General features: G+C 46.9%; 1 protein-coding gene across 2 annotated transcripts in view; it reads left to right on the plus strand.

The window, feature by feature from the left end:
* The first annotated feature begins 333 nt into the window (after positions 1-333).
* NOX4 (NADPH oxidase 4) overlaps positions 334-24,748 on the plus strand; it is an 88,403-nt gene continuing 63,988 nt past the window's right edge. Inside the window, exons 1-8 of one of the 2 annotated variants that reach the window (XM_035116490.2) lie at positions 334-437; positions 4,467-4,562; positions 12,393-12,503; positions 14,597-14,681; positions 16,104-16,201; positions 17,295-17,322; positions 18,917-18,989; positions 20,170-20,250. In XM_035116490.2, the coding sequence (XP_034972381.2) occupies positions 381-437; positions 4,467-4,562; positions 12,393-12,503; positions 14,597-14,681; positions 16,104-16,201; positions 17,295-17,322; positions 18,917-18,989; positions 20,170-20,250 (629 nt within the window). In that variant the 5' untranslated portion in view covers positions 334-380. The remainder of the gene's footprint in view (positions 438-4,466; positions 4,563-12,392; positions 12,504-14,596; positions 14,682-16,103; positions 16,202-17,294; positions 17,323-18,916; positions 18,990-20,169; positions 20,251-24,748) is intronic. The other variant, XM_060273886.1, reaches the window with a different exon arrangement.

Below are 24,748 nucleotides of genomic sequence, written 5' to 3' on the forward strand. Positions count from 1 at the left end.
CGAACGGTGAATTCATCGAAGCACAGGAGACCCCCCAACTCCAAGCGCGGAGCAAACTCGCTCCTCCTTGTCCCAGACAAAGGAGCCCGTCGGCGCCATCCTGGAGCTGTATGCTAGGCGCAGGGAAGGTGGGGAGGGAAGGAAGAGGGAGGGAGGGAGAAGCGACTAGATTTCTTCCCCCGGGGCAGGAGGGGAGGAGGGGAGGGGGTCCAGGGAAGAGGAGAGAAGGAGGGAGGGGGGGAGGCCGGAAAGAGGGGAGGGGGGAGGCTTGGCTTTCCAGCGGCTGAAAAGGAAGCCAAGCCTCTCCCTCCGGCCTCCCCCAAAGTACAAAAGCAGAGAGAGAGAGAGCCGGTGGCGGGACTCCTTCATCGGCCGGGACCATGGCTGCCTCCTGCCAGAGCTGGCTCGCCAACGAGGGCAGCAAACACCTCCTTTTGGTAAGAGAGACCTTTGCCTTTCGGGGGTGCGCGCAGCCTTGCCGCCTCCATCGCAAGGATGTTGCTCTCGCTGCGCTTGCGCGCGTGAGATGCTCAGAACCTGCCCATGCTCAGGAGCGCTCTTGCCCGCAGGGTTCCCCGCAGGGTTGGGTCTCTAAGCCTTGCTCGGGAACGCCGAGCTTGGAGCCGTCCTGTGGGAAAAGGCCAGGAAGAAGAGGAAGGGGAGAGGACGGAGAGAGCGCTCCTGAGCATGGGCAGGTTCTGAGCATTACGCGCAGGGTCACAGGGTGAGGATCAATTCTTTTGATTCAGATATACAGTAATGGAGCAAACCATATTTGCCTCCATTCTGGAAGGCTCATAGCTCAGTGGCAGAGCAGTTGCTTGGCATGTAGAAGGCCCCAGATTCATCTCCAAGTAGGGCTGGGAAAGACTTCTGAAACTTTGGAGAAATTCTGCCAGCCATGATATTGAGCTAGATGAGCCAAGACCTTACTGGATATAAGATATGTGTTTATTTCCCCACATAAATCAGCTTGCATTATTCCCACAACAGCCCTGCAAGGTAGGTCAGCGTTACTGCCCCTCACATTTCCTCCCTTTTTACCCTGGTCTTTGACACCGGAAATGTCTGTTTTTAGGACCCACCCTGTAAGTTGTTTAAAACTGTCTTTAACATTGTATCTCTTTTTTATTGTCATCTGCCCTCAGACCTTAGGGTGAAGGGAGGTTATTAATAAAGTAAAATCATCACCATCCTAATTGCGATGTCAGAATGACAGGCTTGCCTAACAACACAGTCCTAGACAGGGCTGCTCAGAAGTAAGTCAGTGGGCTCATTGGGGTCTACTCTCAGATGCGAGTGTAGGTTTGAAGCCTAAGTAGTGATTTTGTGACAGATTTGCTGTGTCAATTACAGTGCTCTGTTTGGGAGGTGGCACGAAATGCGAGGTTCGCGGCACAAAACTAGCACTAAACTTTGGCATCAGGTTTTTTTTGGGGGGGGAATCCAAAATTTTGGGGTCACACATTAATGGAAGCTTGGAATTTGAGACAGAGGTTCCTGTTAACTGTCTCCTTTGTTGAACTGCGCTGGCTTTTGCTACAGAGAAACCCACATCAACCGGACGACCTCACTCACCTAGTGGCTGGGGTGAATTTCACCCTGTGCCCTGCTGATGCTGTCAGCAGGCCCTGCGCCCCTCTGCAACATCTGACAGCCCTGATCTACTAGGTGTTGTGGTGGATTGCACCCTGTGCCTTGCAGAGTCAGGCCCAAGCTGCCACCGGCCCCAGCACTGGCAGCAGCAACAAGCAGCTCTGGCTTACCCAGCCCTATCCATTGCCACCCCACCACCGCACTTACATGACTTGGGGTTCTGATTGTGGGCTCTACTGGTCAAAACGGGAGTCTCAGTGATGGCCCTCTGCTGCTGGAAAGAAACCAGGACTGTTCAAAAAAAAGCACATGTGCCAAAAATGGTGGGTCACCTCCTCCTTACCCGATTGTGATTGGCCAAGTGGTTGGGCAGCCAATCAGGATTTTTTAAAAAAATTATCCCCCCCCCCGCTCACTTCTCACTTCCCTCTGTGGCCCCCTAGCCTCATGCTGTGGCCCCCCATTTATGCAATTTTTATCTGTGGTCCCCTTGGAATATCCTGGGGGCCGCAGTGGGCCATATGACCCCCAGTTTGGAAACACTGGGCTAGACCTTTGATCTTATCATAAGAACCAAAGAAGAGCCTTTCAGAGCAGGCTAATGGCCATCTAGTCCATTGTTCTCACAGTGGTTAAACAGATACTTGGGGATGCAGGTGGCACTGTGGTCTAAACCACTGAGCCTCTTGGGCTTGCTGATCAGAAGGTCGGCAGTTCGAATCCCTGCGATGGGGTGAGCTCCCGTTGCTCTGTCCAAGCTCCTGCCAACCTAGCAGTTCGAAAACATACCACCATTACCTTGTTTCCTCTGAAGATTTTCCCATATCTGGCAATGGCAATTTTCCCAGAGCAATTAATTCCGAGCTCTCGCTCTAACCTGTGGAAATCTATGCTTCCATAGTTCACGTAAACCAGATCTCCCTGGGGTGTAAGAACAAAAGAACGTAAGAAGAGCGCTCAATAGCAGAGGTTTAGTGCTCAATTCTGTATTACTTGCACAGATCAGAAGGTCAGCAGTTCGAATCCGTGCGACTGAGTGAACTCCTGTTGCTCTGTCCCACCTAGCAGTTCGAAAGCACACCAGTGCAAGTAGATAAATAGGCACCACTGCAGCGGGAAGGTTAACGGCGTTTCTGTGTGCTCTGGTTTCCGTCACGGTTTCCTGTTGCACCATGAACGGTTTAGTCATGCTGTTGACATGACCCGGAAAGCTGTCTGTGGACAAGACGCTGGCTCCCTCGACCTGAAAAGTGAGATGAGCGCCGCAACCCCATAGTCGCCTTTGACTGGACTTAATCATCCAACCTTTACCTTTTACCTAAATAGATAGTTATGGGATGCCTGCAAGCAGTGCCTGAGGGAATTGCACTCCCTCCCTTTGTGGCTCTCAGCAGCTGGCATTCAAGGGCATATGTCCTTTTGACAGTGGAGGGAGAACACAGCCATTATGACAACTTCCTATCAGGTCTCCTCTTAGTTATCCACACACACACACACACACTCCAGCCAAAACTTGAAGATCTTGCCTAAGGGTGCATTCTTGGGATGGCTGAGACTGCATGATTGCCCTGTTATCATGTATTGCAGCTGGCAGGTCCATTTAGAGCCACCTGAGCTCATCATGTTTGCTAGCCTCAGCGCCAAAAGCGATCTCTTATCATTTTTAATTACAGACCCCACTGAAACAAGTTGCTTGGGACAATATGCTTGCTCCCCCCTCCCACTCCCCGCCATCGTGGCTCCTTATTTGTAAATTCTGTTGGGTTGAATACACACTGAACTAGCTGCACTTAGTTCCCACTGACATCTATACCCCTTAAGCCATGACTACGTTGGGGTGAAAACTAAAGCGCGAACCTCTGCCTGGAAAGAGCGAGGTGAAAGCTAAGTGTGGATAAGCCCTTAGTTGCACTTAGTGTCCACTGAACTCAACGGGACGTACGCTGCTATTGTCTCATTGCTTTCCGTGGGACCAAAGTGTGGCCGATCCAACCTGGATCCAACCCTATATTTGTGGTGGGAGTCCAGTGTGTATTGGGGATTCTCAGTCACACAGGATGGTTCTTCCAGACAACCCATTTACTGAGCATTCATTTTGATTTGTTAGACAGTGTTGGTTATTTATTGAATAATCATTGTGAACACACACACACACACACACACACACACACACACACACACACACACAGACCTCTGAGGATTGATGACTTTCCATCAAGAGAGTTATCCCCCACTTTCCAGTGCATTTTCCTGTCCCTTTCCTTATTGCAAAAAGCCTGATTATTTTGAGAGGGGGGTGGGGAGGGGAGTGGCTTTATTGCACAAGAGCTCCCAATCAGCTGAAATTGAGAGAGGCAGGGTGGTGCAGTGGTTAGAGTGTCGGCCTGGGAGACCAGGCTTCAAAACGTCCCTTGGCCCCATGACTGGGTGACCTTGGCCCAGTTGCTGCCTCTCAGCCTAACCTACCTCGCAGGGTTGTTGTGGGTGTTAAAGGAGGATCATGTACACATTGGGGGGCGGGGGAGATAGAATTTAATCTGAATTCTCTGATATGTGAGAGAATCCCACCAGAAAATAGGGAGAGTCTGAAAGCATCCCGTGTTACAGTGAGATCATCGCTGTTGGAAACCTTCCAAAAACACAGCTGGTGGGGCCCAACTACCCCCCCATTTTATTTCTTAAAAGCCTTTGTCTCGTTTTCTCACTCAGCTTTTGAGCCTCCCCCTGCCCCGAGAGTTTGTTGCCTGTGTCTTCTCTCTGACGGAGAGAGTTCTGGTTTTGCACATGCCGTTTCTACATGTAATAAAAGTAATAACTTCTTCCTTGTTCTCTCTCTCTCTCCCCCCCCCCGCCTGTTTTACTTCCTTCAGCTGCTCTGGCTGTCTCTCAACGTGGGGCTGTTTTGGAAAACCTTCCGGATGTATTATCGGGGGCCTCAGTATTACTATCTGCATCAGATGCTGGGGGTAAGTGGTAGATGCTTGCTTCTCCCCGCTCCCTTCCTCTCCCCTGCTGTCTTTCCTTGGGGCTCTGGGAACAAGAAGGAAATGGAAAGTTTTGGCTAACCGGGCAGATTCGAGGCTTCTTGGTGACTCATGAGAAGGAGAAGGGGTGAATGGGTTTTTTTGGGGGGGGGTAGAAGAGGGGTTATGTAAGGGCAGGGATGGATGGGAGGGAAAGGAATAGGCTGGAGACTCTGTTTCTGTGTCTGAATGAAGGGAATGACTCTGTCCAGGGTCTGGGAAAAGAGAGATCCCGGTTTGTCCGTTCTTCCCCAGCTCCCAGCTGCAGGCATCATTTTTGGACTCTGGCATGTGAACCCCACTCAGCGGATGGCTGGGCTTGCAACTGTTAGTCATGGTAACTTTAACCAACCTCGTGGGCCTGTTCCGGCGAGCGCTTACATGCCAGCTTTTCCTGATGTGCATTTCTCAAGGGAAGGGATTTTCTTTTCTTTTCTTGGAATAAAATGAACCTTCCCGTCCTTTCCATCGTACTCTCGTGAGTCCTGGTGCGGTTTTCTTTCGGAAAACTCTGTCAGCCAAAAGAAAAAAAATTGGGGGAAGGGGAGAGTCTACCCAGGATGTTTTAGCTAAAGGTGGGGAAGAATTTTGACACAGCTTACATTTAAAGGTGGATGCACACTTTTCTGAAACAACAATAATAGGGCAACATTATTCCCATTCTGCAGTCGGAATCAAGACCGAGAGACGGCTATTTGCACCCCAGGCAAGATTCTCCCCTGATTGCTGTTTTTGCGTGTGTGTTTTGCAAGGAAACCTAGATGTTCAAATGTGCACGTGTTATTTGTGCTGTGCATGTGTTTTACACTTCAAAGTCTCTTTGTTTATTGCACCTGTATTGAATAAAGCAGCGAAGGCATTGCTCGCTCAGTTTCAAACTCATCCTTTCACCCATTGGGTGATGCCTTCTTTTCAATTGCAATGTTCCTTTAAAACCTCCAGGGCAGGCAGAAATCCAGGAAGAACAGCTATTTCTTATGTGGAGGTATAATAATGACAGCATCTTCACATGCTGGTTTTCTCCCTGTCGCAAGGTGGCTCAAGACACTTAAAAAAAACACCCTGCCTTTAAAATGCAATGGCCGCCCATGTCATCGTAAGGTCTAGAAAGTTGATTTCTGTTTTTAATAATGGAAGTAAAAGTTCTGATGCATTTGTTGCACTCTGCAGCTTTTATGAGGCACAGATAACAAGGATAGGGGAATGTATCCTGTAATATTCAGATGCAGAAAATGTTTCTGGTTTTTGTTTTTCTTTCTCATTGTGGATTTGTCTCTGGGGAAATGATGCTTTAGCCTCAGCGGCTAAGGTGCTCTGCTATACATGCTTGCTTTGGAATCCACTGTGTGACTTACTTCTGAGCAAACACTCCTAGGAGCGGGTTACACTTCTCCCTTTCTTTAGGAAGCGAATAATTGCCCCTGTTTTGATTTCAGGCATTCCAAAACCTTCTGAAATTCAAAGAGCCATTTCTGTTGTCATCCCTTGTGGGGGGTTGAGGGGAGAAGAAGGCAGGGGGCACTCTTTTTAATGTATGTTGGGATTTCTGTTCAAAACAGGTTGTCTAAAGTAATAAAAATTAAAATGGGATGGAGGGCTTCCTATTCAGATCAAGCTGGTTTATAACTGAGGGTGCTTTTGGACTGTATTTCCGGCAAGCTCCGGTTGTGCAATTATAGAATTAAAGAATTGTAGAATTGGAAGGGTTGCAAAAGGTCGTCTAGTCCAACCTCCTGCAATGCAGGAATCACACATAAAGAATCTGTGATGGCGGCTGTCCGCATTTGCAATCGCGTTACATGAGATGGGAAAGGTGAAAAGCAGCTCAGCTTTTCTTTTAGGTTGTGATGATGTCCCTTTCCTTTTCCCACTTTTTTTGGTCTGATGATGATGCTGATGGCAATAATAATAATAATAATAATAATAATAATAATAATAATAATAAATTTATTTATAACCTGCCCATCTGTCTGGGTTTCCCCAGCCACTCTCGGCGGCTCCCAACAGATATATTAAACAGAATAAAACTTCCCTAAACAGGGCTGCCTTCAGATGTCTTCTGAAGAAGACATCTGAAGTCAGGTAGTTGTTTATTTCCTTGACATCTGATGGGAGGGTGTTCCACAGGGTGGGTGCCACTTCCGAGAAGGCCCTCTGCCTGGTTCCCTGTAACCTCGCAGTGAGGGAACCATCAGAAGGCCCTTGGAGCTGGACCTCGGTGTCTGGGCTGAACGATGGGGGTGGAGACACTCCTTCAGGTATACTGGGCTAAATCAGCATGTGTGGAATGCACTTGTCCTTCAACTCTAGGGAGATAAAGTCCTAGAGTTACAGAACTGTAGAGTAGGAAGGGACCCCAATGGTCATATTGTTCAACCCCCTGCAATGCAGTAATCACAGTTGAACCTCTCTTTTAAAATCTCCAATGAAGGAGAGCCCACCAACACACAAGGTGATCTTTTTCCACTGTCAAACAGCTCTGACCATCAGAAAGTTCTTCCTGATGTTTCGCTGGAATTTCCTTTATCATTATTAGAATCTGTTGGTTCAGGTCCTGCTCTCTGGAGCAGGAGAAAACAAGCTTGCTTCATCTTCCTTTAGATCAGTGGTTCCCAATTGGTGGTCCACAGAGCCCAGGGGGTCTACGTAACACACCCAGGGGTCCGTGGCACCGTTCACATAACAAACACTATTACAGAGATATCAAAATTTTCAAAAGTTAGGGGCTCCATGGCTTGGCTTTTTGAAAAACAGGGGTCTAATTGGGAACCATTGCTTTAGATATTTGAAGATGGCTACGCTATAACTATAGCTGTGGTCTTGTGCAGCAAGCCAACTTCGCCGAAAGATCAGGCATTGTGCAATAAGGACAGTTATGGGAGAAAATGTGCTTGCTGTGATATAATGTCATCGAACCTCCCTGAAAACAAATAAAAATGAATGCTCATGGAATAGCCAAGAGGGAAGAGGGATCAGTTATTAGACCACTCTGGGAATTGTAGCTCTTCGAGAGGAATATGGGGTCTTCTAATAACTCTTAGCAGCCCAAGCAAACTACACTTCCCGGAATTCTTTGGACAAAGCCATGGCTGTTTAAGGCCACATCATAGTGCTTTATCAAAGTGGCCATTGATGTAGCAACATGTAAAAGAAGACCGGGAGACAGTCCTTTGGCTGAGGACAGTGGGATAGTCAAAGTCTGAGGAAGGAGGTTTCTCCTTCAAAAGGGGCAGGAAAAGCAGCAAGAATCTTGTCTTTCGTTCTGGGTTCAGCTCAACTGCATTTGCTTGTGTGTGATTTTCCTGTACAAGCTGAAGAACAGACTTGGCTTGGCGGGTAGAGAGCATAGGTTTGCAGTAGAGCCTTTTCCTTAGAGGCAAAAGGCAGTGAGAAAGAATGAACCAATTTGCTGGGTTTTCTCTTATTTATTTTTAGCCATGCTGGCTGGGGGCTGATGGGAGCATCTGGAGGGCAACAGATTCCTCCACCCTCCCTTTACAGGGTCCTCAAGCACATACCGGGGATAGCTCAGTCAGCAGAGCATGAGACTCTTTTGGGTTGGACTGGATGGCCCTTGTGGTCTCTTCCAACTCTATGATTCTATGATTCTATGATCTCAGGGTCATGGGTTTGAGCCCCACGTTGGGCAAAAAGATTGCTGCATTGCAGAGGGTTGTGCTAGATGACCCTCATGGTCCCTTCCTATTCTATGATGAAATATAATCTCAAATAAATAATCCTATTTCAGATGCTAATGGAGGGAATTACCTGCTTTGCTTCAAACCCTCATTGCATGCCGGAAGGACACTTTTCAGGAAGCGATGGCACATATAGCTCTGCAGTTAGGAATGAAAGACCTTCCTTTGTTTACACCACTGTCTTGCCGCTTCTCTGGAGAAAGCTTTCTCATTGCGTCACAATTGCATCCTTTATAATTTTCTCGCCTGCAATATGGCCCAGATGTCCCATCAGTTTGCTGCCGCTTGATGGGATAGATAATAAGGAGGCCTCTGTACGTCCTTTGCTCCAACACGAGAGGAGACTCAATCTTCTCTGAGACCTCCACATCATGGTAGTGGAGGGGGGGTATAAATGCTTTGTTCCTTGGTCCCTGTAGTACAAGGCTGGCTTTTGAAACAGTGGGGTGAAGGAGCGCAGACCTAGACCCTCCCTCATTCTGCCAAATGAAGATAGGGACCTGCTTGCACTGCCCAGATTCTCACACCGAGAGAAACACTCTCACACTGCAGAGTCATAGACTAGTGTTGTAGAGTTGGAAGGGTTCCCAAGGGTCATCTAGCTCAACAATCTGCAATGCAAGGAATCTCAGCTAAAGCATCCATGACAGATGACCCTCCAACCTCTGCTTAAAAACCTCCAAGGAAGGAGAGTCCACCCCCTTCCGAGGGAGACCATTCCGCTGCCGGACAACTCTTACTATCAGAAAGTTCTTCCTGATGTTGAGTCGGAATCTCCTTCCTTGGGGCTTGGAACCATTGGTTCGAGTCCTATCCTCCAGAGAAGCGGAGAACAAGTTTGCTTCATCCTCCATGTGACAGCCCTTGAGATATTTGAAGGTGGCTATCATATCTCCTCTCAGTCTCCTCTTTCCCAGGCTGAAAGACTCTACTCCAGTAGTCTTTGACCTTTGCAGACCCGAGAGCCACTTTTAGCCCCAACATGAATGGTGGGACCAACTTCCTAATTTGTTACTGTATGTGTGATGGTAAAGCCATTGGGATAACCCACCACAGTTCGGACTCTGAGGCAGATGCGTGTTTGGACCCACCAATTGTAGACTAATGCTCGCTCTCCTCTTTCTGTTTCTGGAGGGCAAGCCATGCAGCAAAAATAACAGAGCCTCGTGGCACCTTAAAGATTAGCACAGTTGTGAACATTAGAAAGGCCCTGCTATAGCAGCCCAAAGGTCCATTCGAGTAAGGTCTGTAGCTTAGTGGTAGAGCATCTGCTTTGCATGCAGAAGGTCCCAGGTTCAATCCCAGGCAACCCCCTGGGTTTTAAAAACAGACATCAATTAACCATTGTGGAAGGATATATTCTTAATTGCCTGTATGTGCCCTCGGATGATTGACAGGTGGGTGACCCTGCAGATAGAAAGTCAATGTTTCAGGGGAGAGGTCCTTCTTCCTGACATAATGCTTTTCTGTCTGCACGGATTGCTATGTAAAGCCGTCAGTCAGGCAACCAGCAGCCCCTCCCCACTTCACAGTCTGAAATAACACAGCCAAGCTGGTTGCATTGCAGGATTCTGCCGAGTGCGTGTTTCGGCTCCGAATCTCCGAGAGGGTTGCATGCCTGCTGAACTTCTCCCGTTGATGTTGGGAGCAGAGAGCGGCTGCAAATGCCATTTGGAGGTCCCTGGAAAGCGGATACGCAGGATCGCTTGTGGGTGGTGCAGACATGTGCTCGGACGCTGGGAATGCAAACATCCACGCGGAGCCTTCAGAGCAACAGTTTCCAGAGGAGGAACGAGCTTTGCCATTTGGCTTTCGGGCTCCTCCAGGCAGCAGCTGTCCGTGGGATGCCGCGTGATCTCCCTTGGCCTCTGTAGACCATGCTCTGAAGTACAGGAAGTTGGGCCACTGCTGTGTGTGCCCTAGGACCTCTCCCTGAGATTTTAGCATTCATTAAGAAAAAAAGAGAAAAAGATTAAGCCTCTGTAGCCCTTTTGCTTTCCAGCGATCTATGGCAGGAATGGGGAACCTAGCGGATCAGATTATGAATGGCTTCTAGCTGTGCTTTGCTTCTATAGTTAGAGGTAGTTGTTGTTGGCTTCTGTCCATCTCGAGATATAATGGAGTGCACCTCTGGGGGTGAAGTCAAACCGTTGTGTTAGCAAGACCAAAGTGACCTCCCCTGGGCGCAAGCCTAGGCAGTGTGTATGGAGGTCCTGGGCTGCCCAGACAACAAGACCCCCCTCTCGGCCTCGCTGATATGGTCCAAAAGAAAGCAGAGCAATACGTTTGGCACCAGCCTCACTGCAGGAGTTGCTGGAATGAGGCATACAAGATGATATCCAACCTTCTAAGGGACTCCACTCTGGATTTGTGTACGATTTATTCCTTAGCCCGAGGTAGTCATGCTTCTGAATTCCAGTTGCTGGGAATCAGAAGCAGAGAGAGTGCCATTGAGCTCAGATCCTGCTTGCAGGCTTCCCACAGGCTGGCCACTGTAAGAACAGGATGCTGCACCTGATGCGTCATTGGCCTGATCCAGCAGGCTCTTCTTGTGCTCTTATTAGATTCCTATTTAAGTATCAGCTCTTATGTAGGCACCGACTAATGATGGGTACATAATAATAATAATAATAATAATAATAATAATAATAATAATAATTTATTATTTATACCCCGCCCATCCAGCTAGGCCTACCCAGCCACTCTGGGCAGCCTCCAACAAAGATTAAAATACATCCTGGAGGGTTAAGTCCAGTCAAGGGCAGCTATGGGGTTGTGGCACTCATCTTGCTTTCAGGCCAAGGGAGCTGGTGTTTGTCCACAGACAGCTTTCCGGGTCATTTGGCCAGCAGGATTAAACTGCTTCTGGTGCAACGGGACACCGTGACAGAAACCAGAGTGCACTGAAACACCGTTTACCTTCCTGCCACAGCAGTACCTATTTATCTACTTGCACTGGTGTGCTTTCGAACTGCTAGGTTGGCAGGAGCTGGGATAGAGCAACCGGAGCTAACTCCGTTGCAGAGATTCGAACCACCGACCTTCCGATCGGCAAGCCCAGGAGGCTCAGCGGAGTAGACCATAGCGCCACCCGCGTCCCTTAACAGAACATAGTGTGAGTTAGTCCCATATGGGGATTGAGCCCATGTGCTGCTGGCTGAGAGCCAACAGACAGTAAAATACATGAAGAGAACAGCATCAAGAGAGCAAAATGGCTGCAGGAGAGCAGCATGGCATCAAGAGAAAGATGGCTGTGCGACCTGGCTCTTTTGTGGAGTCAGCCAGAGCCATGCCCATCTCCCAGATCACATGCAGGGGGAAAAATTCTCCAGACCAATGGAACAGGAAGTTACCTGCCTGTGCCCACTCTAGGGAAATAAGGAATGTTGTATTTGACTGCTCCAGTGGATTACACCCCACAATTTCTGACTATGGGCCTGATGCAAAAGGCCCCAGAAAAAAGCCAGAACTGTCCTTCATCCTATCCCATAATGCAAGCTCCCTTCGTACTGGAACAGGCCTATAAAAAGCATGAGCTACCCAGCTGAATGCAGCTCACTTACTGTATATGGCAGCTCACTCCCCCTCCCCTGTTAGGCGGGGGCTGCAATAACAGAGGTATTGCCAAGCATGGTTACAAAGGAAACTGTCTAACTCAAGCTGAAACTGTTTTGTCCACCCAGTCCAGTATTTTCCTCTGTTGTGTGAATGACAGCAGCTCTCCAGGGTCTTGGGCAGGGAAGTGTCTATTCTAGGGGTGAGAAAGCTGCTGCTGCTGCTGCTGGACTTCCAACTACCATCAACTCCACCCAGCATGCAGAATGGTGAGAGGTGAGGGGAGCTGGATTCTGGCAACATCTGTAGGACCATAGGTCCCTCACCCCTGGTCTGTTTCATCACCTGCTACCCTGAGTAACTGGAAATGGCTGGGATTGAACCTGCACCTTCTGCATGCAAGACAGATGTTCTGCCCCTGAGCTGCGGTCTCTCCACAGGTCCCAAGATGGGCTCTTTTCAGCTTGGTGGCTTGGGAGCCTGAGCAGGCCTGCTTCTAACCCTTGCTGTTTTTGTTTAGCTAGGATTGTGCCTCAGCAGAGCTTCTGCGTCGGTCCTGAACCTTAACTGCAGCCTAGTCCTCTTGCCCATGTGCCGGATTCTCCTCTCCTTCCTCCGAGGATCTCGGAAGGTAAGAAAGAACTGTGCAGGTGTGGCCAGTGAGCTAGCACAAAGCCAATGGGAGGCTGCAGGCGACAAGCTCCCCTTCTGACCTTTGCTTTCAGTTCCTTGTGGGGTGGCAGGAAGGTTGTATCACCACATTTAATGACAGGTAGGTAGCTGTGTTAGTCTGACGTAGTCGAAACAAAAAAAAAATCCTTCCAGTAGCACCCTAGAGACCAACTAAGTTTGTCCTTGGTATGAGCTTTTGTATGCATGCACACTGTGTATGTGAAGAAGTGTGCATTAGGGTGGGTCATAAAAAAAACTTTTTTTGGAAAATGTTTCCTCCCTTGTTCTTATATCAGGAGTTTGGTATAAACATAGTCAAATTTCAAATTTGGGACAAATCGGTTAATATTTAGACCCTGCTCCTACAGACTGAAATTTATACCTAAGTAATTAAGTATAATGTGATGTTTTGATGCAACACATAATATGAGTGGTGTTTTATTGTTTAATGTTTATATTTACTTGTTTAGTACACCGTTTGCTTAATTGTTCCATATAATTTGTTCAAAACCATTGGTTTTTCATGTAAATTATCAACATGTTTTATCTTAATTAAATAAATATTGCAGAAAATAATAGTATGCAACTATTATTGCTCTACATAAAATCTAAAATTTATGTTTATTAGTTCACAATTTAACATACTGAGAATAAATGAGTCAAATTCCTATGTTTTCATCACTTGTAGTGAGGCAAAATTTCAATCTGTAGGAACAGGGTCTAAATATTAACCGATTTGTCCCAAATTTGAAATTTGACTATGTTTATACCATACGCCTGATATAAGATCAAGGGAGGAAACATTTTCCAAAAAAAGTTTTTTTATGACCCACCCTAGTGTGCATGCACACGAAACCTCATACCAATAACAAACTTAGTTGGTCTCTAAGGTGCTACTGGAAGGAATTTTTTAATTTTTTATTTTGTTTCCACATTTAATGAGTCACTTTAATTGCAGTCGTATCCCATCCCTCCTCCAAGACACAATTTATGAGACACCTGAATACCCAAGGCTGAAGATGCTATGTGTGAGCTAATTGGAGATTAAAGACACACTCAGAGGGCAGGGATGGGGTTCCTGTATCCCCCCCCAAAAAATATCCCTGGACTCCAGTTCTAATCAGCTACAGCCAGGAAGGCTAATGATCAGGGAAGAGCTTTTCTGACAATGATCTCTGTGGTGGGGAACTGGTGATCCTCTTGAGCAGAGCTGGGGGACCTTTGGCCCTCCAAATGTTCTCCAACTGTCTCCATCCTTGACCATTGGGTCTGCTGGTGGGGCTGATGGGAGTTGGAGTCCAGCCTTGCTCCAGAGCAGTGTCCCTCAACCATTAGTCCTCAGATGTGTTTTGACTACAACTCTCATCATCCACAAACAACTTAGCTAGTGGTCAAAGAGGATAGGAGTTGTAGTCCAACAACACCTGCAGTCCCAAGATTGGAAGACTCTGCTCTTAGAGCAAGGTTGGGGAACCTTTGGCCATCCAGATGTCATTGGAATACAGTTCTCATAATCCCCATCCAATGTAGCCACTGGTCTACAGCTGACAGAAGCTGTAGTTCAACAGGGAGCAGGGATGTGGCCTTCCAGATGTTGTTGGACTCATCCCTGACCCTTGGTCTTTCTTGTTTATACTGATGGGATCTGTTTAGTCCAGCATCTGGAGAGCCACAGGTTAGACCAAGAGTGTGTGGGCTTCAGACTCGTTTTGTCCAAGAGCCTTGGGATCCACCAGCGAGAGACATACACTGAGAATTCACTGTGCCCATGAATTCCTTTTGAGCACCAGAGCTGAAGAGAACTCACAGCCCTCCTGTAAAAATAAAATAAACCCAAGCTTCCTTTGCTTCATCAATATAATTTAAGGTGCAGTGGTGGGGATTCGTTTTTTATTGTTGCTTTAGTTGCACAACCGGGACTCAGAAATCCTTGCCGATCTACTGCAAATCACTCAGTATTTACCAGGAGAGCTGGGTCTGTCTTCTTCCCACAAACTGCTGATTCACTTTGAGGCGAGAACCACTGGCTCACTTGCGGACTTCTTTTTCCAGGTGGCAAGCCGAAAAACCAGGAGGCTTCTGGACAAAAGCAAAACGTTCCATGTGACATGTGGTGTGACGATATGCGTCTTTTCAAGTAGGTTCCTCCGTTGACATAAGCAGCAAGTGCTCTGTGGCTTTTCTTCAGATGTACACAATGCGGTGGCCTCTTTCCACACTTCTTCTTACCCACCTGTGAGAGTTTTCTCAGATTTGTCAGTGTCTCGGAGGAGGAGTAGGAGGTCTACGCTTGGGTGCATGGGGAGTCCAAGCTCTGCAGAGTTGTCTTTGATACTGCACATGAAATCCCGCTGAAAGCTTGCTGGTGTAGAACGGATATCAGGTTGAGCGTGCATCCAATTTAAATCATGCAGCGTGGATGCCGGTTCACTTTCGAATCGAGGACGGACAGCTCTTCAAAATCGTGGACCAAAGTAGGAGACACGGTTACCCTCCCTGATAGGCCAGGGGTGGGGGACCTCAGCCCTGGGAGAGCCCCAGTTTCCGAGCCCAGTTCAAAGTGCTGGTGCTGGAGCCTTACACGGCTCAAGACCTCAATACCTTAAGGATCACCTCTCCCCATACAAACCGACCCAGTCCCTGTGCTTGTCGTCTGAGGCCCTTCCCTATGCCCCCTATCCCTGAGAGTTTCAGAGGGTGGCAAGATGAGCATGGGCCCTTTTGGTGGTGGCTCCCTGACTGTGGAATGCTCTCCCCAGAGAAGCTCCCCTGGTGCCATCATTACATGTCTTTAGGTGGCAGGTGAAAACATTCCTTTGGCCTTTGGCCATTAAATAATCTATGACCTGTTAAAGCTAGGGTGGGGGGCTGTTGCTATGATTGTTTTATTATTATGCTGCCTATAACTATGCTTTTATTATGTTTTTATCATTGTGCTCCATAAAATGTGTTCTTAATGTTGGATCTTTTGATAAAGGGCAGTACAGTGGTACCTCGCAAGACGAATGCCCTGCAAGATGAATTTTTCGCAAGACGAATGCGTTTTGTGATCTGATGGTGATCTGATGGTGACTCGCAAGACGAATTCGTTTTGCGAAAAATTCGTCTTGCGAATTGCGGTTTCCCATAGGAATGCATTGAAATTTAATTAATGCGTTCCTATGGGCAAAAAAAGAAATGTCAATGCATTCCTATGGGAAACCGCGATTCGCAAGACGAATTTTTCGCAAAACAAATTGACTCGTGGAACGAATTAATTTCGTCTTGCGAGGCACCACTGTATATAAACTTAATAGATGGTGATGGTGGTGATGATGATGAATAGAGGGAGGATGGTGGAGTGTATGAGAGAGAGAGTATGCAGAAACTATCCAGGTAAAATGTGCATGTGTTGTTCCGCCCACTTCTGCCTCTGGCCCCGCCCACTGCTGGCAGGTGTCCCACAAAAGGTTGCCCAGAGGGAAACGTGGACACGAAAGAAAGGTTCCCCTACCCGTGCTTCAGGGGATGAAACCTTCCGAGAGCATTTTGATGAGCTGAGCTGTCCTCTCTTTTCTAGTGATCCACGTTGCTGCTCACCTGGTGAATGCTCTGAACTTCTCTGTGAACTACAACGAAGAGTTCCTGGCACTCAATGCAGCCAGCTACCATGGCGAGGTGGGTGGGCAGGACTTCTTCTTTCCTCCCTGAAATTGCTGCCTTTCATTCTGCCATCATTAGGTGGCGCTTTGAAGCAGTGAGCTCAGGTGGTCGGTGGAGCAGGCTTTGTGGCATCTGGCACAAAGGTCAAGCTGGAGACTGCTTCCTTCTAGCTAAGGAAGGAGGCACAAATTGGATGGTGTCCGTTCCCCATTCATTGGCCACCTTTGCACCAGGGTCACACTACTGACATAGCTCACTTATGTGTCGTCGATCGCAATGCCAGTATGACCACAATAGGGGGATTGGAAGGGGCTGAGCCGTAGCTACTGGGTTTTTGCCCTGATTGAAGCCCCCAGAAGGGCACCATTGAGAAGGGCTCCTCGCCTGTGTGTGTGTCTGTGCTAATGTGTGCAAAGCGCATGCCCAACTGAGTCTTTGACCCAGGTGAAATAAAATAGGAACAAGTTTCTATTTAGGTTTTAAGTGGCTTTTGTTTGTTTTGTTCCGGCACAGTGGCAAAAAAACATTTTTTCATGTTCCTGTGTCGGGATATAAATCAGGCATAGGCCCTCGAGATATTTTGGGACTACAATTCCCATCATCCCTGACCGCTGGTCCTGTTAGCTAGGGATAATGGGAGTTGTAGTCCCAAAACATCTGGAGGGCCGAGTTTGCCTATGCCTGATATAAATGAAAAGCTTTTGGGGACCAGTGCTATGGATCCGACACGAATTCTAAGAAAGCGTGGGAGAAACGAATGTGTGGACAGGCCCCCACTTTTCTTTCTCATCCCGGATAACCCATCTTTCCTAACTGACTTTCCTCATTGCCCTTGCCCAGCCTTTGCTCCCTGTTTGGCTGGGGATGCTGCGAGTTGTAGTCCAAAATATCTGGAGGGCACCAGGTTGGCAAAGACTGCTGTGGTCTATCACACACACACAGAGAGAGAGAGAGTGTGCTCCTGATCAGCATTCTGAAAGTGCTTGGATGTTACATATGATTTGAGGAAGTCAGCATTTCAAAGTACCAGCTCTTTCTCAGAATACAGATTAAGTTATCCCTGGGTAAATTTGCTAAATAATTCATACTGTCTGTCTCTGGTTTCTAGGATCCCAGGAAACTCCTTTTTGCTACAGGTAAGTCAGCAAAAGCTACTGCAGGATTGTGTTGAATCAGCTAACTTTCCAGGCTACGCTTTGAAAAACAGAAATGGACTAGTATTATAAATTACTAGATATTGCAGCAGCATCGCTGTTCTTAGCTGGAACAAAGAATAGAATTTCTTTGTTGAAATGAGCAGCGACGTCTTGTCTTGTCTTTGTAACTTTGATTTTTTTAAAATAAAATAAAAAAATCACAGTAACATTTGTTCCATTCCAAAGATGTGACACATAATTGCTCCGTACAGAAGATGGATTCACAGTGTCTTTTTGCTATAATCTTCACTCTGTTGAATGGTCATGGACCATTCCTAGACATTCCTAGTTACTTGGAAGAAAGTCCCCCTGGGTTCACTATAACTTGCTCTCAGGGTTTAGTTACATAGGATTACATAGGATTGCAGGCCTGTCCACACACACGCAGGCAGGCAGGCAGGCAGGCAGGCAGGCAGGCAGGCAGGCAGGCAGGCAGGCAAAAACTTAAATTTAACTAATGCAGTAAATAATAATACTGCTGGTTTTCCCAATACCTGCCCTCCTTATTTTGGGAATTAGACTTTTGTTCCCATTTGCAGAGTATGTGGAAGACAGCCTTTCGTTCTCCTTCGCCTCATATAAAAACTACGCAAGACACTCTCATTCTTTAGTTTAAAGAATATATAGCTTTTTCTTAATGTACTTGCAGTTGCAGATTAATCTTCCTTGGAAGTTTTTAAGCAGAGGTTGGATGGCCATCTTGGATGCTTTAGCTGATGTTCCTGCATTGTAGGGGGTTGGACTAGATGAACCTTGGGGTCCCTTCCAACTCTAAAATTCTATGATTTGATGATACAATGCAGGTGGATCTTTCTCTTACATAGGTAAAACTGTTACAGGCTAACATTTACAGGCTGACTAAGGCTGGATCTAGACATGTAAAAAAAAGCATTTCAGGAAAATGCGTTATTAACTTCATAATGGGAAATTAGCTTCCCGTAAGACAGAACTCTATATCGCCATCTGGTGTCACTGTGTTAGAATTAATTTAAAATGCTTTTAAAATAATGATAATAATTTTTTTTACTAGTTGTTGGGTTACTAATGCAGCACAACACAAAATACGCCTGCTGTTCTAGCTGTTAAAACTCACAAGACTGTTAATCACTGAACTGTCTGAAATAGCTACCCCAGAGTGTTTGACCTCACAGGGTTCTACAGCCCTTTCAAACACTAACCTTTCACAAATGCATTTTGGATGCTAACATCCCACACTGATAAAATTCTGACCACTCTTGCAGTAGAATTACTGCCAGTTTTTATCCTGGTAGATAGATACCCCAACCAGAACAGCATAAACTGACTAGGACCGATTGCAACCAAGAAAACTTATAATACCTCCATGGGGAGAGAACATTCTGTAAGCAGGGAGCCACCACTGAAAAGGCCCTTTTTCGTGTCCACACCCTCCACAAAGAGTGTACACAGAGAAGAGTCTGAGATGATGAATTTTGTTTTTGTTTTTAAGCAGTGCTAAGACTGGTGTACTTTCCCCCAATACAACCTATGACCACCGTTCTTATTTCTTTTTCAGTTCCTGGATTAACTGGGGTTCTTATGGTGTTGGTGCTCTTCCTAATGTCTACAGCCTCTACTTATGCCATTAGGTAATTTTTATTTTTATTTTATTTAATCTGACCAAATGACTCTTAGTGAAGTGAGTACGGCTGTGTACACGCAACATTATTTTCTGCGTTCATTCCACACGGAGATCTCGCTTTTATTTTCCTACCGAGCCCACCCACAATCTGGACCTGTTTCATATTTTATACCCCTGAAAAGCGCCTTTTCCCAAACAAGTTTCACGCCGGAAAGGAAAGCTCAGTACAGATTGAGCCTGCATTTCCACCCCCGGCGCGTCCTTTTGAAAATGGATGGAGGCGGTAGGTCCCAGCGCTGAAAGGTTTATCCACACCTGCAGAACTGCATATCCCATAATATCGCAATTGCCACTTCCTTCTTCCTTCAGCTGGGACATGTGCTGGGCGGAAAAGGCATGGGTAAGCAGGGGTAGCCTGGCCTGTTTCGCCCCCTGAGGGGAAACAGGAAGGTGCCATCCTGCACTCATGCCACCCCTGCTGAAGCATCACTTACCAGGATTGTGTGACTGCGACTTCCGGGTTTTGTTCAGATTGTATGAGAGCCCTGTGAGATTGTGAGGAGCCCTCAGATCTTGCAGGGCCATAGCGAGTCCTTGTCGAAACTGGAAGCCACCACAACCATTTCCCCTTGCTTCTCTCTCTGTGTGTGACACTCTGGGCAGCTCCCAATAGAATATTAAAAACACAATAAAGAAACCAGACATTAAAAGGGCTGCCTTCAGATGTCTTCTAAAAGTCAGAGAGCTGTTTATTTTCTTGATGGGAGGGCGTTCCACAAGGCGGGCGCCACCACCGAGAAGGCCCTCTGCCTGGTTCCCTGTAACCTCACTTCTCACAGGGAGGGAACCGCCAGAAGGCCCTCGGAGCTGGACCTTGGGGGTGGAGACGCTCCTTCAGGTATACTGGGCTGAGGCCTTCTTCCTTTCTTTCTCAGTCCTTCTTCCTTTTCCTCTCCTGGTCCAGTCCTTCAGCGATCCAGATCATGCTCACTCCCCATCCCCAATCTCCCCTGGGAGTCAACCAAATCTGTTTTTGCTTGCTCCAGATTTAAAAATAAAAATCTAGGATGTATCCAGATTTAAGTTGAGCAGCAACTACTTGGAATATGGCCTCCTCAGCATAAGTTACTTCAACAATGCAAAATGCTTTGATTGCCTAACATTTAACTGTACTTTGTTCCTTTCAGGGTTTCTGATTATGACATCTTCTGGTACACCCACAACCTCTTTTTTGTCTTCTACTTTCTGCTGATGCTGCATGTTTCTGGGTAAGTTATTGCCCCTTTTGATGAAGCCTAGCCACAGAAGCATGCCATAAAAACTGAAGCACGACAGGGCAGGACAGACAAAGCTCTGGAGCTGCGTGGATTTAGCAGATTTCAAAGGAAAGTTTTGAAATGAAAGATGAGTTCAGTACCCATGCTAGGGGCATTGCTGCTGGGATTTTACTACTGGTTTTAAGACACAATGTTGGTTGGTTTTAATGAGGAAACAAGCTGGGAGAGACGGCTTGAACGCAAGTGGAGGAAAGATCTGAATGAATGCAACCGAAACCTGGTAAGGGCTCATTATTGAGCCTACTTAGTGGCAGTGAAGGCAGCAAAGAAGACATACTTTGCTACCTACATTGCATCCTCATTATGTCGTCTAGCAGAGCTTTTCCAGATTGTACGGGGCCTTTTACAGGCTGTCCCAAAGGAGGTGATAGAACCAACAGTAGCTCGCTGTGACTTGTTTGCAAAGCATTTTGAGGATAAAATTGCTTTCATCCACCAAGACCTTGACTCAGCTGCTTTGTTGTTTAGTTGTTTAGTCGTATCCGACTCTTCGTGACCCCATGGACCATAGCACGCCAGGCACTCCTGTCTTCCACTGCCTCCCGCAGTTTGGTCAAACTCATGTTCATAGCTTCGAGAACACTGTCCAGCCATCTCGTCCTCTGTCGTCCCCTTCTCCTTGCGCCCTCCATCTTTCCCAACATCAGGGTCTTTTTCCAGGGAGTCTTCTCTTCTCATGAGGTGGCCAAAGTATTGGAGCCTCAGCTTCAGGATCTGTCCTTCCAGTGAGCACCCGGGGCTGATTTCCTTCAGAATGGATAGGTTTGATCTTCTTGCAGTCCATGGGACTCTCAAGAGTCTCCTCCAGCACCATAATTCAAAAGCATCAATTCTTTGGTGATCAGCCTTCTTTATGGTCGAGCTCTCACTTCCATACATCACTACTGGGAAAACCATACCCAGCTGTTATAGCTGTTGAATCTCATGGGGTGTCCAGAGCACAGTCTAGTCCTGTTGTGTTGGATGAGTTTCAGTTGGTAAGGCTTGAGGATGTGGACAAGGTGCTCGGATCAGTCAGGGTGACCACTTGGCCTCTAGACCAGGCATCCCCAAACTTTGGCCCTCCAGATGTTTTGGACTACAATTTCCATCTTCCCCGACCACTGGTCCTGTTACCTAAGGATCATGGGAGTTGTACGCCAAAACATTTGGAGGGCCGCAGTTTGGGGATGCATGCTCTAGACCATTGCCCCTCTTGGCTGATAAAAAACAGCAAGGAGGGAACAGCTGGCTGGGCCAGGGAGGTGATCAATGCCTCTTTATGAGAGGGGGTGGTCTGTGCCTGTTTGAAGGAGGCGGTTTGAGCATATTACACCAATTTTGGTCCCACTGCACTGGGTATCAGTTAGTTTCCAGGCCCAATTCAAAGTGCTGGTTTTGACCTATAAAGCCTGAAACAGCTCAGGACCACAATACCTCAAGGACTGCCTCTTTCCATATGGACCTACTTGGACCCAGAAATCATCTTCTAAGTCCCTTCTCAGTGTGCCTCCTCTTAGCAGGAGAGTCATAGCAGGATCTGGGTGCAAACTAAGGGTAAATAGTAATAGTAATAGTAGTAGTAGTAGTAGTAGTAGTAGTACTGTAGTAGTAGTAGTAATTTATTATTTATACCCTGCCCATCTGGCTGGGTTTCCCCAGGTTCTTTGGGCGGCTTCCAACAAGATATTAAAATACAATAGTCCGTCAAACATTAAAAGCTTCCCTAAACATATTATTATTAATAATAATTTTTTATTTATACCCCGCCCTCCCCAGCCAAGTCCGAGCTCAGAGCGGCTAACACCAAATATAAAACTAACTAGTTAAAATACAATTCAACAACAAGACTAAATACAATTAAAATTAAAAATTTAAAAACTGAAAATTGAAAATTAAAAATGCAGCCTCATACAAAAGGGGAAAAGAAAGGGGAAATGGGGGAGGGGATCAGGTTGGCTCCAGGCCAAATGCCACGCGGAACAACTCTGTGTTACAGGCCCTGCGGAAAGAAATCAGGTCCCGCAGGGCCCTGGTCTCAGGAGACAGAGCGTTCTACCAGGTCGGGGCCAGTGTTGAGAAGGCCCTGGTTCTAGTTGAGGATAATCTGATTTCCTTCGGGCCCGGGACCTCTAAGGTGTTACTATTTATGGACACAGGTAGGTAGCCGTGTTGGTCTGGATCGAAGTAAAATAAAAAAAATTCCTTCAGTAGCACCTTAAAGACCAACTAAGTTTTTATTTTATTTTTATTTTATTTTATTTTGTTGGTCTTTAAGGTGCTACTGAAGGAATTTTTTTTATTTTACTATTTATGGACCTTAAGGTCCTCCGTGGGGCATACCAGGAGAGACAGTCCCGTAAGTACGAGGGTCCTAGGCATAGCTGTCAAGTTTTCCCTTTTCTCACGAGGAAGCCTTTTCAGCATAAGGGAATTTCCCTTAAAAAAGGGGAGAACTTGACAGCTATGGTCCTAGGCCTGCATTTCAAGGAATGATTCCTGACATACAAGCTAAGGAGGGTCATTTTTGTATTATTTGTCCATGTATGTCTTGTCCAAAATATTATTAATAATTATAAAGAGTATCTATGTATTTTTCAGGGCGAGTTTCTAGTCCTTAAGGCTATAAAGTTATGCCTCAAAACTTGCGATCATTTCGAGTGAAATCTCCCAAACTAGCAGGATTTTCAGTGGATGGGGCTCTCTGCATAGTTCTTTGCCTCCCCCACCCCCATGGCTAAGAAGAGCACAATGAATTGATGTGCAAATAAACAGATTACATGGGTTTACACAATGTAGGCCACATGCAAAACATTAGTTCCGCCCCCCCCCCATCCGAGCTTAGTACATGTAGCTCCATCAAGACTTGACTCCACTTGTTCTCCCTGACCTCTTTTTTTGGCTGTTTGAAAGCATCCTTCAACTTGGCCGCCTATGTCATGCATTCCATCCCCTTTTGATATTTTTGCAGTTTGCCTCTGGGTCTTCTGAACCCTGGAATGGTAAACCCCCCCCCCAAATGCTCCTATGTTCTCTCACTCCGCTGTTTCAGTTTCTGAAAAAGAAAAAAAGTGCAATGGGTGACTAATGTTTGGTCGAGCCTAAACTGGCTCCTCCTCTGAGTTTAGCCAACAATAGCCAAGCTGGCCAGGGCCCAAACACATGCTCTCAATCAATGACATAGCAGACGTTGGACTTATGGGAGCCTCTGGGACCACGTCCTCAGCTGGTGTTAATCACCTTTGTTCTCTTTGGTGCGATGGAGTTTTGCCAGTTGCCAGTTTCTCTGCCTGGATAAATGGCCTATACGTTGATGGCTGAGTCATTGCCACAACGAGAGCCAGATGGGCAAAACACTTCCTAAGACTTCATCTGCTCTGGCTTTGATCTAGTCCAGAACCGCCGGAGGAAAATGAATACTTGGACATCGAGAGTGTGGAAGGGGAGCAATTAGTGGATCTGCAATAAAGTTGGGATGGGGAGCAAGTTCGTAACAATACTTCCCCCTCCTTCCTCCCCATGGAGAAGCAAGTTGATTTCTTCAGTTCAGGTTGGGGAAATGTGTAAGCCCATGTGAGATCAGGGATCTGTCCTATACTCAGACCATTGAGCCATCTAGCCAAGAAGAAAGGGCAACCAAGACTCCTCCCTGTGAGGAGAGGTTGCAGTGTTTCAGTTTAGAGAACAGGTGACATGATAAAGGTAAAGGGATCCCTGACCGTTAGGTCCAGTTGTGACCGACTCTGGGGTTGCGCGCTCATCTCGCATTATTGGCCGAGGGAGCCAGCGTATAGCTTCCAGGTCATGTGGGCAGCATGACAAAGCTGCTTCTGGCAAACCAGAGCAGCACATGGAAACGCCGTTTACCTTCCCGCTGTAGCGGTACCTATTTATCTACTTGCACTTTGCCGTGTTTTCAAATTGCTAGGTTGGCAGGAGCTGGGACCGAGCAACGGGAGCTCACCCCGTCCCTAAATGATACTAATTCATAAAATTATTCATTTATAAAATTATTCATGGTGTGAATCTCACAAAGCACTGGAACTGATGGACCATGAGTGAAGCTGAATTTTGAAAGATTCAGGACAGGGTGGGGGGAGAAGTACTTCTTCACATAGCACATAGTTAAACTATGGGCATAGCTGCCAAGTTCTCCCTTTTTTAAAGGGAAATTCCCTTATGCTGAATAGGCTTCCTCGTGAGAAAAGGGAAAACTTGGCAGCTATGACTATGGGACTCTCTCGCACAAGGGGCAGTGATGGCCACCAACTTGGAAGGTTAGACAAATTCATGGAGGAGAGGGCTACCAATGGACGCTTGCCATGATGGCTCTGCTCTGGCTTCACGGTTGGAGGCCGTATGCCTCTGAACGGCAGTCTGTAGAAGCCACAGGGAGGGATTGTGCTCTGGTTCTCAGGTCTTGCTTGCAGGTTTCCGAAGGATATTTGAT

The sequence above is a fragment of the Zootoca vivipara genome, chromosome 4 (assembly GCF_963506605.1).
Source record: "Zootoca vivipara chromosome 4, rZooViv1.1, whole genome shotgun sequence".
Lineage (NCBI taxonomy): Eukaryota > Metazoa > Chordata > Lepidosauria > Squamata > Lacertidae > Zootoca > Zootoca vivipara.